The sequence below is a fragment of the Budorcas taxicolor genome, chromosome 5 (genome assembly GCF_023091745.1).
Source record: "Budorcas taxicolor isolate Tak-1 chromosome 5, Takin1.1, whole genome shotgun sequence".
Lineage (NCBI taxonomy): Eukaryota > Metazoa > Chordata > Mammalia > Artiodactyla > Bovidae > Budorcas > Budorcas taxicolor.
Window position 1 is genome coordinate 143,668,253 of NC_068914.1, and position 16,231 is coordinate 143,684,483.

Sequence of the window (16,231 nt, forward strand, 5' to 3'; positions counted from 1 at the left end):
TAACTTATGGCCTTGGCTGCCCCAAGGATGGATAGGGAGGTGTACCTTGGGTCTAGCCTTTGCCCATGGAAACATCATGTCAGCAATACAAGAGCCTTTAAATTTACCCTCCTGTGGGCTAGATGATCATGATCAGTTTTCCATTGGTATGATTATTTGTCTGCTATATTTGTTCCTTAATAATGATCAGAGTTGAAATTCTAAGTAATTTCACCCAAAGAGCCCTAAATGACAACCTGAGAGTGATTCAAGCACTAAATCCTGAACAAAAACAAATGAGGAAAGCGGTAATTCAAAGTAGAATGGCTTTAGACATACTTACAGCCGCTCAAGGAGGGACCTGTTCTATAATCAAAGCTGAATGTTGTGTATATATTCCTGATTTATTTGACAATATATCAGCCACTCTAGATGACATGAAAGGTCAAGTAAAAGCTATGTCTGATGATAATCTTCCTTTTTTGGACTTCTGTTCTCTCACAGGTGAAGGGTGTTTGGTGGAAAACTATATGAGCCATTGTTATAGTTGCTCTGTTGATTCTATTATGTGGACCTTGTATTCTCCAATGTGTTGTTAACTTTGTATCACAGAGGCTAACTTCATTTACCCAAATATATACCAGGAAACCTAAAATGCAGTGTATCCTGATGAGTGATGTTCACACTGGAAGCTGAGAGCATCAAGAGAGGGGAATGAAGGAGGAAAGGAACATGCTGAGCTGACTCCAACTTGGAAAAGAAGGAAACTTCATCTTACATTCTCAGTGAAACTTTGGACTATGTTATAGCCATGGAGATAACATACCTACAGCCTAACAGGCCTCCTGGACTGATAAACACAAGATTCCATACCAAGATTTCCCATTGCCAGAAAGAATGTAATAATCCCCTATGTAGTCAGTCACCATTGTAATCTTTACGCTACCCTTTGGTGTAGGCTACAATGTATAACTAGCTGACCCTTCTGATTATGAATCATGGCTGTAACCTGATTGTATCTCCCTTTGACATTTTCCAGAATAGGACTGAGGAATTTGGTGATGTGGCCTTATTCCCGTACAATTAGGGTATATAAGGTTTTCACAGAAATTGGTCGGGGTCCCTGACTAAAGAGGAAACTCTGCCTTGGACCTGCCAGTGTAATAAACTGCACTCCACTATCCACATTGTCCTTCTGAGTGAGTTTGCTTCCTGGAGCATCTGGCTGTTACATAGAGAGTTGGGATGGACATGTACACACTGCTATGCTTAAAATAAATAGACAACAAATACTTACTATACAACACAGGGAACTCTGCTCTATGTTACATGGCAGGCTGAATAGGAGGGGAGTTTAGGGGAGAATGGATACATATATATGTATGACTGAATCCCTTTACTGTTTACCGGAAACCATCACAACACTGTTAATTCTCTATACTCCACCTCAAAATAAAAAAGCTTTTTTTTTTTTAAAGAAAGAAAAGACTTAATGATTGAAAAGTTGTAAACATGTAGTGATAAAAATAACTGGGGCCAGTAGAACTGATAACAGTTTTACAGTAACCAGCCATATGGCAGTCAAAGAATCTTTACCCCCTCTCTGAATTACCAGGATAGTAGTATCTGACACACATTTCCAGAGTTGTTTTACAGATGCTTAAACCTCTACCAAATGGAAGAAGTTAACTGCTTGATGCCCATAAACAGTAGCCCTCAGAGCTACTGCAGCCCAAGGAATGATAATGTTAACCCCTGTGATGCCACCCTGGTTCGTCACCATCAGACAATCAGAGAAATGAGAGGATCACACACCCTGAGAGGATCACACACCCTCACTCCCCTCCCTCAGCATGCCTTTACAAATGCTTTCTTGAAACCCATTGAGGAGTTAGAGTTTTTGAGCACTAGCTGTCCTGAACTCCTTGTCTGGTACCTGCAGAAAAACTTCTTTCCTCAGTGAAATTAAAACAACTGTGTACTTTCTCCCCTTACACTGCAGCTTCCCAGGAACCATGTAAAAAACATCACTGTATCTTATGTATGGTATCAGGTATAGGGTTTCATGGTGGTTTAGTCGCTATGTCGTGTCTGACTCTTAGGACCCCATGGATTGTAGCTGACGAGGCTCCTCTGTCCATGGGATTCTCCAGGCAAGAATACTGGAGAGGGTTGCCATTTCCTTCTCCAGAGGATCTTCCCAGTTCAAGAATTGAACCCTGTCTCCTGCATTGCTGGCAGATTCTTTACTAACTGAGGCTTTCCTGGTGCTCAGATGGCATAGAATCCACCTGCAGTATGGGAGACCTGGGTTGGGAAGATAACCTGAAGAAGGGAATGGCTACCCACTCCAGTATTTTGGCCTGGAGAATTCCACGGACAGAGGAGTGTGGCAGGCTACAGCCCATAGGGTTGCAAAGAGTCAGACACGACTGAGCGACTTTCACTTCACTTCACATAGGGTTTCATAAGAAAGTAAACAGGACGATAAAGTTTAGGAATTACAAAATTCATAGTTTAAAAAAGAGATTTTTGTGTTAAAGAGAGTTATTTTCTCATACTTCCTCTTTCATCATTTGTGCTTAAAAGTGAAAGTGTTAGTCACTCAGTCATGTCCAGCTCTTTGAGACCATATGGACTGCAGCCTGCCAGGCTCCTCTGTCCATGGAGTTCTCCAGGCAAAGTAAAACAAAGTTAAAAAAAAAAGAATACTGAAGTGGGTAGCCATTCACTTCTCCAGGGGATCTTCCCAACTCAGAGATTGAACCTGGGTCTCCTGCATTGCAGGTAGATTCTTTACCCTCTGAGCCACCAGGAAAGCAATTTTTGCTTGAGCCATCTTAAATTTCAAAGGATTACCCAACTGCTATACATGTTCTCTTCTCTTTTGCAGTTCCCTTCAACTGAAACATTTCTCCCTTCAAACTCAATGCCTTACTTTTTCGTTTAGCCAATGTATACTCAAGTCTTCAGTCTGCACATTTATTTGACATTTCCTTGGGAAAATCTCCTTGAGTTAGATATCACACTAAGTTCTCTCATAATAACTTACTCCACTGCCTTTTGTAATTTGTATATAAAATTTGTGATTTTATATACCCAGTAAACGTTTCAGTTTTCTATTAAGTTGCTCAAATGAAGGAATCACATCTCTTCATTATTATACACTCAGAACATACCATGAAGCCCAGTAACACAAAGATATTAAACTTCAAAAACATGTTCTAATTGGCAAGTGAATAACCATATCAATGATATGGACTATTACTTTTTAATGACTTTCCTAAGAATCAGGAGTGGTTACAGCAATGTGAAATTGAGGGACTTTATATTCATAGACTCTGTGACTAACCCAGGAATGCCATGAGGCAACACTAACATTTATTTGCTGCCTTAATTTCAAACTAACTTTCAAATGAGATCATTTATTCATGCATTCTGTCACCAATTTGAGAACAAATTTACTTGGTCTCTCAATCAAAAAGCTCATCTTAAAATAAAAGTAATAATAACAGCTTCATTATGTAGTTGGGCCAATTAATTGAGACACATTTAAATCTTTTATCAATGTTTCTGGATCATGGCAAGTGATAATAAACTCCAGCTTTTTGTTATCACACCATGATAATAATGATAATTATGAGCTCTGTCAACTGTTTGAGAATTCCAATAAAATGAAATTTATTAAGGTTTACTTCCTTTTCTCTTTGACAAGAAAATCTTGAAATGATGTAAAAAGGATAAACTTGAAAGTTCTTATGTACTTCCGTCTGTAATAATGCAGGTTGATAGAGACCAGCTGATGCTGAGAAAAATTAGAAAAGCAGGATCCAAACAAGCACAATTTTTTTAAAGCATTGGAAAGTTTTCAAGGTAAATGAAGAAACAGGAAATATTCCAGGACGTAAAAAATAATTTGGGAGTTACTCTTCTCCTAGCCGTATCTTGGTGAAGAGTCATCTGCTCAAAATCTGGGTAGAAGGCCATGGCCAGCAGACACTGTCCTAGTTGAGGTAAAAATTTCTGTCAATCCACTTGAAAAAATCCTGAAGACAAAAGAGGGCCAAAGATATTTAGCTTAATATTTTTCCTTCAAGCTACTTGCCAAATTAGTAAACTTCACAGGGAAAGAGGCTAACAGGAAAAATGTGAAAAGCAGAGTAGTGTTTTGAGAGTCATGTAGCATTGAGGAGAAAACGTTCAATCTCCAACAAGGAAAGGAGCTTTAGTAATAATCCAGGCTCTCAGAATTTCTAGAGGTCTGGCCATGGGTGCTAGGATAAATAAGAAGTGGTGGAATGGTAGAACACAAAAAATTATTAATTGATTACAAAGATTAAAGAGAAACTTTACAATGAAGTCTGATAAAATGAAAGTGAAAGTCGCTCAGTCATGTCTGAATTTGGTGATCTTATGGATGGTAGCCTGCCAGGCTCCTCTGTCCATGGAATTCTCCAGGCAAGAGTACCTGAGTGGGTTGCCATTAATAGGCACCACAATAACCATGTGAACAAACTAAGCATCATAACAATGGAACAAAAAACTGCATCCTCTGAAAGAATGAACAAAGCTTCACTACATTATTGCTCTGTTATTCCTGCCAAGGAGACATAACTTGAATATAACTATGAGAAATAATCAAACAAATTTAAATTGAAGAAAATTTTACAGAATATCCAGCTTGTAATATTTAAAAGCATCAGCTTATGAATGTCAAAGGTTAAGGAAGTCTTCTAGATGTTAGGAGATTAGACAAAGTAACTAAATGCAGAAAATATTTCTGATCTGGATATTTAACTCAAAAGAACATTATTTGACAATTGGAAAATGTTATAGAGACTTAGAGATGGTAGTACTGTGTCAGTATTAATTTTTTGTTTGATAACTATATTTTAATTAAGTAGGTTATGTTTTTTAATAGGAAATACATATAAAAATATCCAGTGATACTTGAAATTTTATAATGAAATTCATCAAATTGGCAACTAATTCTCAAAAGGTTTGGGGAAAAAGTAAGTTTTTTCCCCTGTACATATAATCTTTTTATAAGTTTGTGAAAGTTTCTAAATTTAGATTAAAATTGCATAAAGTCAGCAGCAAACCAAAAAAATTAACACTTTTTTACCTGGAATACCCAGTTTTAAAGTTTGTATCATAGAAATAAAAGTGCTACCATTTAAAAAGATATTCAGAATGCTGCAGCATAGTTTATAGAAACAAAACTCTGAAAAAAAAGTTAATGTTCATCAATAAAGGAGTGTAAAATATAAAGCCATGTGCATGCATGCTAAGTCGCTTCAGTTGCATCTGACTCTGTGCGACCCTATGGACCACAGACTGCCAGGCTCCTCTGTCCGTGGAATTCTCCAGACAAGAACACTGAAGTGGGTTGCCATGCCCTCCTCTAGGGGATCTTCCAGACCCAGAGATTGAACCTGTGTCTCTTACATCTTCTCTTACATTGGCACACAGGTTCTTTACCACTAGTGCCACCTGGGAAGCCCCATAGGAAGTCACACTATGATATGACTCAGAACTATATGAAATTTTCATAGGATATTGTTAACAATAAGAATAAGCAAAATAACAGAAAAGCAGATATAATTTGTTCACATTTGTTGTAAAAGAAAAGGTGAATTACATCATGAATATAAATGTATAGGTTCACTTTAGATTATATTATCACACAAAGAATCAGAGGGTATATTTTAGACTGTTAACATGAGTTACTCTGTGACTAGGACCCATGAACATGACTGAGGGAAAATAGAGAAGCCAGGTTGGTGTTTAATTGCAATTTTAAATTCTTATTCCTAAAGATTCATGTTAGATCAAAACTTTGATCCTTGATAACTCACTGTCACTTTTAAAATTTTAATATTGGCAAATCCATTTGAAAACACTGTTGCAAGTTTCAGAGTAAATTCCATTTTCCTTGATGGCAGCACAGCTATTTTCTTGAGCTGGTCCTTTTATGAAAAATCTGAAAAGGAGAAGATAAAGATATTATTCATCATCATTGCTGAAGACATCCATTCTGTTCTCAGTTAAAAACCTCCCTTAATTAAAAGATAATTCAAATATTTAAGGCATTTTCAAATACTTAGAGTCATGAAACATTTCAATACCTCTGTAATTTAGTATTACTGTCTGTGATAGAGAATTCCAAAGTCTGTTTGTAAATGACAGAGCTAAGAAATCTGTGCTCACATTTCTATCCTAGTGTTCTTTCCATTGTTCTGTGTCATCCATTTAGATTAAAAACTGGGAGTAAGTCACATGGGTAGCTCATTAAATCTTTCTTGGTTTTTCTTATCCATTTGTACAACAGTGATATAAATGTTTACCTCATTATGTTGTTACAGAGGTTAAATGACTAGATGTTTGTAAAGAACTTAGTACACAAATTGACCTGCTTGCATTGGTGGTTCAATGGTAGAATTCTCACCTGCCACAAACTGATCCATTTAAGCCCGAAATAAATTATACACTTATTGTAATACTTATCCATAAAGTGATGTGTTGAATACAATAATGAAGTTATATATAAAATATTGTACTGTTAGTGATTTCTTCTGTTAAGAATTTATTTAAACTTAGAAAAAAGGTTTAAGAAGGGGTCACAGAAAAGATATACATGATTTTCAAAGCTTCCAGAATAATAGTGGAAAAGTAAGTGTTGGATTTTCATATTGGAAAATACACCTACATTTGGATTTATATATGTTTACGCTTGAATTTTGTATTGAATGTTTTTGAACAAAAATCCCTAGTCATAGTCCAGAGTTAAAACTCAATCCTAAAGGTAGTGTTTAGTAGATTTGACATGAGGAAGAAACCTAAGTTAGCATCTTCATAACTAGCCAGTCAGGTCATGTCCAGTGACACAACTTAGATCTCACCCATAATTTTATTCTCTATTCCAAGTAATGTCTTCGGTTGACTTCCTTAGATTTATTAATTTAGTGCAGTGAGATAGAAAATGTGTGTGTCGTTCAGTCGTGTTCAACTCTTTGCAACCACATGGACGGTAGCTCACCAGGCTCCTTTGTCCATGGAATTCTCCAGGCAAGAATACTGGAGTAGGCTGCTATTCCCTTCTCCAGAGATAGAAAATAAGTAATATTTAATAATGAAACAGGAGTGAAGGGACAATAACACAATAGTATTCATTAACCAATAGTATTGGTTACCATAGTGAATGTTTCTTATCATTGCTGTAATAAATTATCAAAAATTTGGTGGCTTAAAGCAGCACAAATTCTTTATCTTACTGTTCTAGATATCAGAAGCTCAAAGCTGGTCTTAAAGAACTAGAATCAGGTGTCTTTGGAGCTGTCTGCTGCAGGCACTGGGGAAAAACTTGTTCATTGCCTTTTGCAGGTACTAGAGGTTGCCTGCACTCCTTGGCTATCAGACAACTTGGACCTCTGCATTTATCTTCAAATTTTCCAGGGGTAGTAGCCTGCCCCTACTTTCTCCTTCTCATAAGGACTTATGATTACACTGGGCCCACCTGAATAATCCAGCATAACACTTCTATCTCAAGATTATTAATTTAATCACACTCATGAGCTCCCTTTTAGACTTAAGGTAACATTCACAAAATTTGGAGATTAGAACATTTGGGGGCACCATTACTTTGCCTACCAACATAGGGATAATATTTGAGTTTACTGGTCCTACTATAGTATAATATAATTTTATAAATTAATACAAGTGAACAAAAGCATTCATAAAAATTTCAAAATCTCAATAATCTCCTGCAGCTGCTGAGAGCATTTAGGATTATTTTGTTCTGTCTTGTATTTCTTATTTGTTGTTTAGCATTGTGATGATCTTACAATACAAAAAAAATCATGTAATTTTTTTTTAATTACTAAAAATAACCAAAAGAAGCATTGATACCAGGGAAGAAACCAAGGGGGAAAAGGGAGAGGATGATATTGGGAGATTGGGACTGACATACATATACTATTGATACCATGTATAAAATGTATAAAATAGGTAGCTAATGAGAACCTACTGTATAGCTCCAGGAACTCTACTCAGAGTTCTGAGGTGATTTAAATGGGAAGGAACTCCAAGAACAAGGATGTACAGCTGATTCACTTAGGTGTACAATAGGAACTAATACACTATTGTAAAGTAACTATAGCCCAATTAAATTAATTTTAAAAATAAAAATTTAAAAAATATTGAGAACTTTGAAAGCAGAAAACTACATTGTTTCAATGTACCTTTCCATGATAAAGTGTGAGTAGTTTTTAAAATCAGTAAGTGAACAATCATTATTGTTTTCAAGTCCTTTTCCCTTAATAACCAAGCCAAAATTTGTCATTACTCCAGCCAACATTCATTTTCATCCTTTCAAATTCTTTAGTACCAAGAACTATTTGAGTTCTTTTGGTTTGTTTATAGATGCTTTAAGGAGATAAATTCTCTGATAGACAATAGATCATATTGCCTTTTGGGAAAGACTCACATCTTTGAATCCAAAGGAGAATCATCCACCCAGGTCCATGTTCTTTTCAGGGAAGTAAAGTTAAGCCCAATCCACACATAGTTTGATTGTTTTAGAGTTTTCTGTATAAAAGCCTAAAAAGTGGGTGATGAGTAATTAAATGAACAGGATAGCTTAATGATTTACACATACTAAGTAAGATTTAGAATTCTACTGGACAACTCACACTGTACATGAGGACTCTTATCCTAGTCAATCAATCATCTTATTTACACATACATTATATATCATATGGACTTCCCTGGTGGCTCATCTGGTAAAGAATCCTCCTGCAATGTAGGAGACCTGGGTTTGATCCCTAGGTTGGAAAGATCCCCTGGAGAAGGCAACAGGCTACCCACTCCAGTATTTTGGCCTAGAAAATTTCATGGGCTGTATAGTCCTTGGAGTTCCAAAAGTTGGACACAACCGAGCAGCTTTCACTATATATCATTTACTAGGACATACACTGTGAAGTGAAAGTGAAAGTGGCTCAGTCCTGTTTGACCCTTTGCCACCCCATGTAGCCCACCAGGCTCCTATGCCCATGGAATTTTCCAGGCAAAGATACTGGAGTGGGTACCTGTCCCTTCTCCAGGGGATCTTCCCAACCCAGCAATTGAACCAAGGTCTCCTGCATTGCAGGCAGTTTCTTTATCAGCTGAGCTGCCACTACTTGCAAATTTAACATCAATATTCAGACCATAATTACCCCAAGTCAAGGGAAGCACTGGATTCCAGCTCAGAATTTAAAAGGGCACCAAAAGTTCAGTAGCCAAGATAACAGATAATTTAATGAAAAGGTGGGAAGAAATTTGAGATAAGCCATTTTAACTGCAAAGCAGCAAGTATCATAAGCCTGATACTAAACCACTTACCAGTTCAAGTTGGTTCTGAATAATTACTAGATGAGATTTTTCCCCCAAACAATATCTATAACTGTCACTCCAACTTTTCATCTCATTAGAGAACCAATAGCACTTTTCTTGATAGTTCAGCCATTCTGATGAGCACATTCCTACAAATTGACAGTGAAAATACTTGCATATTGTATGAAAAAGAGTAGAGCTATGATAAAATCATAACAAAGTGTTCAGACTCAGACAAGTTATCCAAAATACAAATGAGAGTCCATGAAAATTAAGAAAACTGATTTATTTTAAAATATGTCTTTTATATTTTTGTCTGTGTTAGCTCTTCATTGCAGCATGCAAGCTTCTCTCTAGTTGTAGCATGCAAGCTCAGTAGTTACAGCATGCTGGGCTAGTTGCCCTGGGGCATCAGGGGTCCTAGTTCCTCCACCAAGGATCTAAACCAGGTCACCTGCATTGGAACTTAGATTCCTAACCACTGAACCATCAGGGGAAGTCCCAAGAAAATTAATTTCGTAAGATGAAGCAAAACCTGTGTGTGTGTGCTAAGTCACTTCAGTTGTGTCTGACTCTTTGCACCATGGGATTCTTCAGGCAAGAACACTGGAGTGGGTGGTCATGCCCTCCTCCAGGAGATCTTCCCCACCCAGGGATAGAACCTGCATCTCTTATGCCTCCTGCATTGTTGGTAGATTTTTACCACTATTGCCACGTGGGAAGTCTGAAGCAAAACCTAGACAGATATAAAGGGATTTTTTTTTCATGTCATAATCTAATATGATTACTAAAATAATATGTACCTGTCAAGATATATATAGCATTAACAGAGAAGGCAATGACACCCCATTCCAGCACTCTTGCCTGGAAGGTCCCATGGATGGAGGAACCTGGTAGGCTGCAGTCCATGGGGTTGCTAAGAGTCAGACATGACTGAGCGACTTCACTTTCACTTTTCACTTTCATGCATTGGAGAAGGAAACGGCAACCCACTCCAGTGTTCTTGCCTGGAGAATCCCAGGGACGGGGGAGCCTGGTGGGCTGCCGCCTATGGGGTCACACAGATCGGGTACGACTGAAGCAACTTAGGAGCAGCAGCAACGCTATGAGAGATTAACTATTATCTATACCATTTGCTTAGCATTTACCCACATAAAGTTTTAGAAATCTTTCTCATTGCTTTATGTGTGTAAATTATTTTTAATATCTCCTTTTTGATATTAAGTAATATTGAGATGAATAACAATTTTTTATCCTCTTTATAATTACAGGTCTTTTGACTTTCTTAAGTTTAAGTTAAGGCATTCTCAAATCGAAACAGACTTTCAGAATAACAATGAAGAAAAATGCAGTATAATATAAAAATATAAGCACGGATCAACATAACTATTCAAACTTCTGGCCTTTACAATCTCTTTATTTTCTGAGACAAAATTTATGTAACATAAAATTCACAATGCTAGCCATTTTAAAGTACAAAAGCCATGGGTTTTAGAACATCCAAAAAGTGTGCAAACATGATGCACACCTATCTAACTCCAAAATAATTTTCTCACCCCAAAATGAAAAGAGGAGTGTGGGATTTCTCTTTAGGGTGATGAAAATGTTTTGGAAGTAGATAGATATGATAGTTGCACATTTGAATGTCATAACACCATTGATGTTTAATTTTAAATAATTATATTTGTTAACATTACCTCAGTAAGAAAATTAACAGGAAATTAATTTCTTATAGTTAATTATGCAGCATTTAGACTGACTTTAATGAATGCTTAATGGCGTCTATTTGATCCTATGTTTATCCATCAAAGCTTTCTTATTTTTGAAAAAGTTTTATTACATAATGAGAAATTAGATAGCCAGAATATAAAAAAGTGGTAAAATTATAATATTTCAATTGGATAAGGACTTGTACATGTAAACAGGTAATCTGAAAGAAAAGAGTGTTAATAAGTAAATATAATACATATGACATTTTTACATGGGATAAGGAAACTGTAAACTAGTGGATTTCAGAAAAATTCTTTGACAAGTAATTATAAAATAAATCAACTGTACCTTTTTCATATATCAAACTATCAAATAAAAGTCAAAGATTCAAAGAATAAGTGTTAAAAATTTAAACTAAAAGAAAAGTTGAAAGTAGGAAGAACAGTTTCCCAAAATTCTGGACGGTTGGAAGTTCTAACTTTAAAATAATAACAAATAGCCTGTTAGATACAATTACTTTTATCCATTTTGTATTTGAAAAAAGGATAAATGAGGCAAAAAAGTTATTTACATCATTCCTTATGATCAAAATTAATTTTCCATGTTTATATATCTCAATATAATTTTAAATTCCTAGAGGGAAGGGCCTTTTTATGTTGTTTTACAAATCTCATCCCACAACAACAAAAAATTAAAAATATGTGAATCAAGTTTTGAGTAAAAAGTAGATTTATATCAAATCTTCGTTAATTTTGTCTACTACATTCCTGTTTAATGGGATTTTTTTTCAAACTTAGAAAATCCAAATGATTAAAAGTGATAGAGGCCAAAGCCTTGAGAGATACCTTTATGACCTGTAGCTCTTGAAACACAGTGGCCTGCATCTTTCTTATGTATATTGCCTCTTGTGTCACTATTGACTTCCAAGTATCCAGTATCATCATGCTGGGTGATGTTTGAATCATATTCTTTTAGGCATTTTGGCAGTACTTCCTGAGAAACTTGAAAATAGGATTATTTTAAGGTTGGGAAAACATCTTCTCTAGGCAATGTCTCAGAGACAAATTCTTCAGAACAATTCAGATGGTTGGAACAAGAAATAAGGGATAATGATAAATTTTCTTCTAAAACATGTTTGTGTTTAATGAAAAATGAATTAAATTATTACACAATGAATTCAAGTATAGCACGTGTATTTGCTTAGGATCTATTCTGTGACAGGCATTGTCCTAAGAACTTGTCATACAATAATAAATAAAGCAAAGTTCTAGTTCTAGGGGTTATGCATGCTCTTTCCATGCTTTCTTTTTTTTTTTTTTCATGCATTTTTTTAAGTGCACCAACAGGTGCATTTTCATTCCTTTTTTATTTAATTATTGGAATATGGTTGCTTTACAAATGTTGTGTTAGCTTCTGTTGTACAGCATAGTGAATTAGCTATATATATACATATATCCTCTCTCTCTTGAGCCTCTCCACAGCTATTTCACGCTTCTAGGTCATCCCAGAGCACCGAGCTGAGCTCCCTGTGCTGTCTCCACTAGCTGTCTATTTCACACATGGTCATGTACATATGCCAGTGCTACTCTCTCAATGTGTCACACCCTCTCTTCCCGCTCTGTGTCCACAAGTCCATTCTCTACATCTGCATCTTTATTCCTGCTTTGCAAATAGGTTCATCAGTACCATTTTTCTAGAATTCATATATATATGTTAATATACAAAATTTGTGTTTCTCTTTCTGACTTACTTCACTCTATATGTTGTATTTAGCCCAGTCTACCCTAAATTTTTTAATGTTTTTTTTTCCACTAAAATATGAGATTTCTCACCATGACTATTCCTTTTTTTTTTTTTTTTTTTTTTTAAGGATTTGTAGCAATGTTTGAAGTCTAAAGATTGCTCAGCAAATATTTGGACAAAATCAAGAGTAAACTGAATTCAACTTTAAATAATAATATATATTTTTTTAAGAAAAATAATGTAATTCAATCTATTAACAGATATCTAAGAAATCCTGAAGTATGATTTCAAATACATTACATACACACACACTTATATACACTTTTCTCCTAGTAAACTGTATGCCACTTGAAGACAAGATATGTACCTGATTCGAATACTTAATCAATATGTTACTGTTGGTATAATATATTGCTTTATACATAGTTAAATCATTAAATCTTTAAATTTAATCTCATTAAATCTTTGTTAGTGTAAAGAAGAATGAATGAATATGAAAAGAGTAATAAGAAATAAGCAAACATTTTTCATATTTTAATTTAATTAAGATCTTTTAACTTACCTAACAGACTCAGGGTGATCAAAGTCAAAACTAGAATACCATTTAGTCCTCCAGATATCCCCAATAAGATTTTATATCGGTGTGACATCACAGAACAGTCTAACAGATTAATCACATAAATTAGCTTGGAAAGTACATTCTTGTGAAGTGATGGCAATTGTAGTAACAAGGTAGTACACAATATAGATTTTGAATATCATAGAACATTAGGGAATAGAAACATAAAACCTAAGGAAACAGAAAAATACATATTTATCTTATTTAGCAATGATACTACTCTGGATGATCAGAATGGTGGGAAGAGAAAAGCTACCTTTGAAGTTGCCAATCCCAGTCAAGAACGAGTGTAATAAACCACAGAACAGTATCTCAGGGAACTAGTGCACACCTTTTCTCTTATAGTAATACTAACAAAAATAGTAAAATAAGTTTTATCAGAGTTCAATTAAGGAATATTTTACATTTCCCAGATTGGTTTTGGATATTTTGATATAGTATTAATGGTAGTCAATAAATTTCAATGTAAAAAAATGCCATTATATTAAAAATCAAACAAATGATTATCAGAAAATGTTATGATAAAGAGTGCGGAAGCCTATTCAAATTCAATTCAGACAATTATTTCTCATAAGTATCATGGGATAACTTTCAAAATATGAATTTGAGGCATGTTAAATTCAGCATTATGAAGAAACTAACATTTTCATTACCTTGAGAAGTGGTATAATTTAACTTAGAAGCTTAGAACACAAGCACTTTACCGTCAAAAATAAATGTATTTTAAACAAGCAAAAACCAATGACCTTTAAGAGTGTTCACAAAAAAATCTTAAACATGTTAGTAGTAGTCAAAACATACCATGATCATGTTGAATTTATTCTAGGAATACAAGAGCTGTTCAATAGTAAGAAATCCATTCATCTCATATTCATAAAGCTTGGGGAAAATATGTCATCATCTTACAGAAGTAAAAAAACAAATGATAATATCCATCACTTATGCTAAAAATTAAAGCTGAAATCGATGGGCACTTTTTCAAGAGAACAGTTCTTTGCATAAGGAAGCTAATATCATACTTAACAGAGACACATCACCAAAATAAAAAACAAACAAACAAAAAATCAGTATATCATGAATACAGACTTGAACAAGTGGAAATTCAGCCATGAGTGCTTTGAAGGCTAAATGTCAGAGATAAATGTTCCTTAAGTTGATTGATAAATTAGGAAGCATTTAATATACCATAAAACTACATCTCTTTGTTTTTTATTTTGTTGTTTCTAATGAAAGTGTCTGCAAAATGTATTATAAAATTATTCAGAAGAATAAAGTAAGAATACTTAGGTAAACACTGAAAAAGATGGAAATATAAAATTGTTGATTAGATTAAAATGTCATATGTCTAATTCCCAACTTTACAAAATGTTAGCAAAATTTACTAAATACCAGCAAAACATATTAGTAAATAATGACTATTAGCATGTGCCACTTAAAATACTAGGAGTTGCAAGTTTATTATTTTACACTTTCCTGACCTCTTTTTCTGTGGTAAGACACATTTTGGTTTACAGATGCCATCTACAAACTGAATGTGAGAAAAGTTTTCACAGAAAAGCCCCTACATTTTGTGGTCTTTTATGTTAATATCTCTATTGTCAAAACAAGTTTTTTTACCTGGTGAAAAATGTATTTTAAAATTTTTGACATGCTGAATTGAAAGTTGATATTTTAAAATGTCATTATTTTATAAATGGTAAAAAGGTGAATGACCAGCACCAAAGATTCACTTTTTAATTATTAATTTTAACTAGATGTGTATATTTCCTAGGTATATCCTTAACAATATGAGACAAAATATTACTTCAAAGCAAATAGCTGTTAGTCCCATATTGATAAAGAGAAAGAGAGAAAAGATAGACGCAGAGACAGAGAATGGGAAATATCACAAAAATGAAACAGTCCAAGAACAGAAAAAAAAAAAAAAAACACAGAAAAATGGAAACTTCTATTGACATTAATATTCATATGAATATTATTGTTCAATCTCCAAGGCACGTCCAACTCATCACAACCCCATGGAATGCACTGTCTCACACCTCTTCCAGAATTTGCTTAAGTTCATGTCTATGGCAGGGGTCATAGATTTACGAAGTTTCTCAAACCTCTTCACCATGACAAGGCAGTGATCCAAGAAGGGGCATATGAATATCAACTCATAGTAAATCCTCACACATATTAATCCACAACAATTAAAAAAAAAAACACTTGAATTCCATACCTTGACATTTAAATTGAAATGTTTGGATAGAACTCCTTTTCTTCGACTGTATATTCAAGGTCATGTATGTTTCTTCATCTTGCATCTTCAAATGTGGGTGAATGTGTATGTAAAAGTGTATGTTTTGTTTTTTTAAATATGCAATAAGAGAAGAATAATAAACCCACTCCTAATCAGAGACTGTCCTCAAATGGTCCACTCAAGGAACATACAACAGGTTCACAGTTTCATCCACTGGTGAAAACCTCAAAGGAAATGCTATTTTTAATTTCTGAGCAAAGATAACAACATAATTTCTCAACTGTCCACCACACATTGAACTTAATATAATGTTTCTTTTTTCTTTTAAAACTTCCTCCTGATAAATTTGTAAGGTCAGGGAAATGAAAATTGTACCCTTCTTAGAGCCGAGTCAATAATAGCTAGTTGGTTGCTTCCATGTCCTGGCTGTTATAAACAGTGCTGGATGCAGGATACAGGATGCTTGGGGCTGGTGCACTGCGATGACCCAGAGGGATGGTATTGGGAAGGAGGTGGGAGGGGGTTCAGGATTGGGAACACATGTACACCTGTGGCAGATTCATGCT

At 34.9% G+C, this 16,231-nt stretch overlaps 1 protein-coding gene across 1 annotated transcript; it reads right to left on the bottom strand.

Moving 5' to 3' along the window:
• Positions 1-5,853: 5,853 nt before the first annotated feature.
• On the bottom strand, positions 5,854-15,729 carry LOC128048652 (killer cell lectin-like receptor subfamily F member 1). The gene is made up of 6 exons (XM_052641079.1): positions 15,645-15,729; positions 13,367-13,465; positions 11,907-12,062; positions 9,361-9,500; positions 8,465-8,577; positions 5,854-5,962 (listed from the first exon to the last, which is right to left on the bottom strand). Exons 1-6 carry the CDS (start codon positions 15,727-15,729, stop codon positions 5,854-5,856), a joined length of 702 nt encoding a protein of 233 aa, XP_052497039.1.
• Positions 15,730-16,231: the final 502 nt, after the last annotated feature.

Bases quoted from the DNA above. Each gene is read 5' to 3' on its own strand.
- LOC128048652 (XM_052641079.1), bottom strand. From the start codon at position 15,729: ATGCAAGATGAAGAAACATACATGACCTTGAATATACAGTCGAAGAAA. The intron at 12,063-13,366 runs GTAAGTTAAAAG...CCTATTTTCAAG, and splicing joins GATCACCCTGAGTCTGTTAG to TTTCTCAGGAAGTACTGCCA. The intron at 9,501-11,906 runs GTATCTCTCAAG...GTCAATTTGTAG, and splicing joins AAGAGCTACAGGTCATAAAG to GAATGTGCTCATCAGAATGG.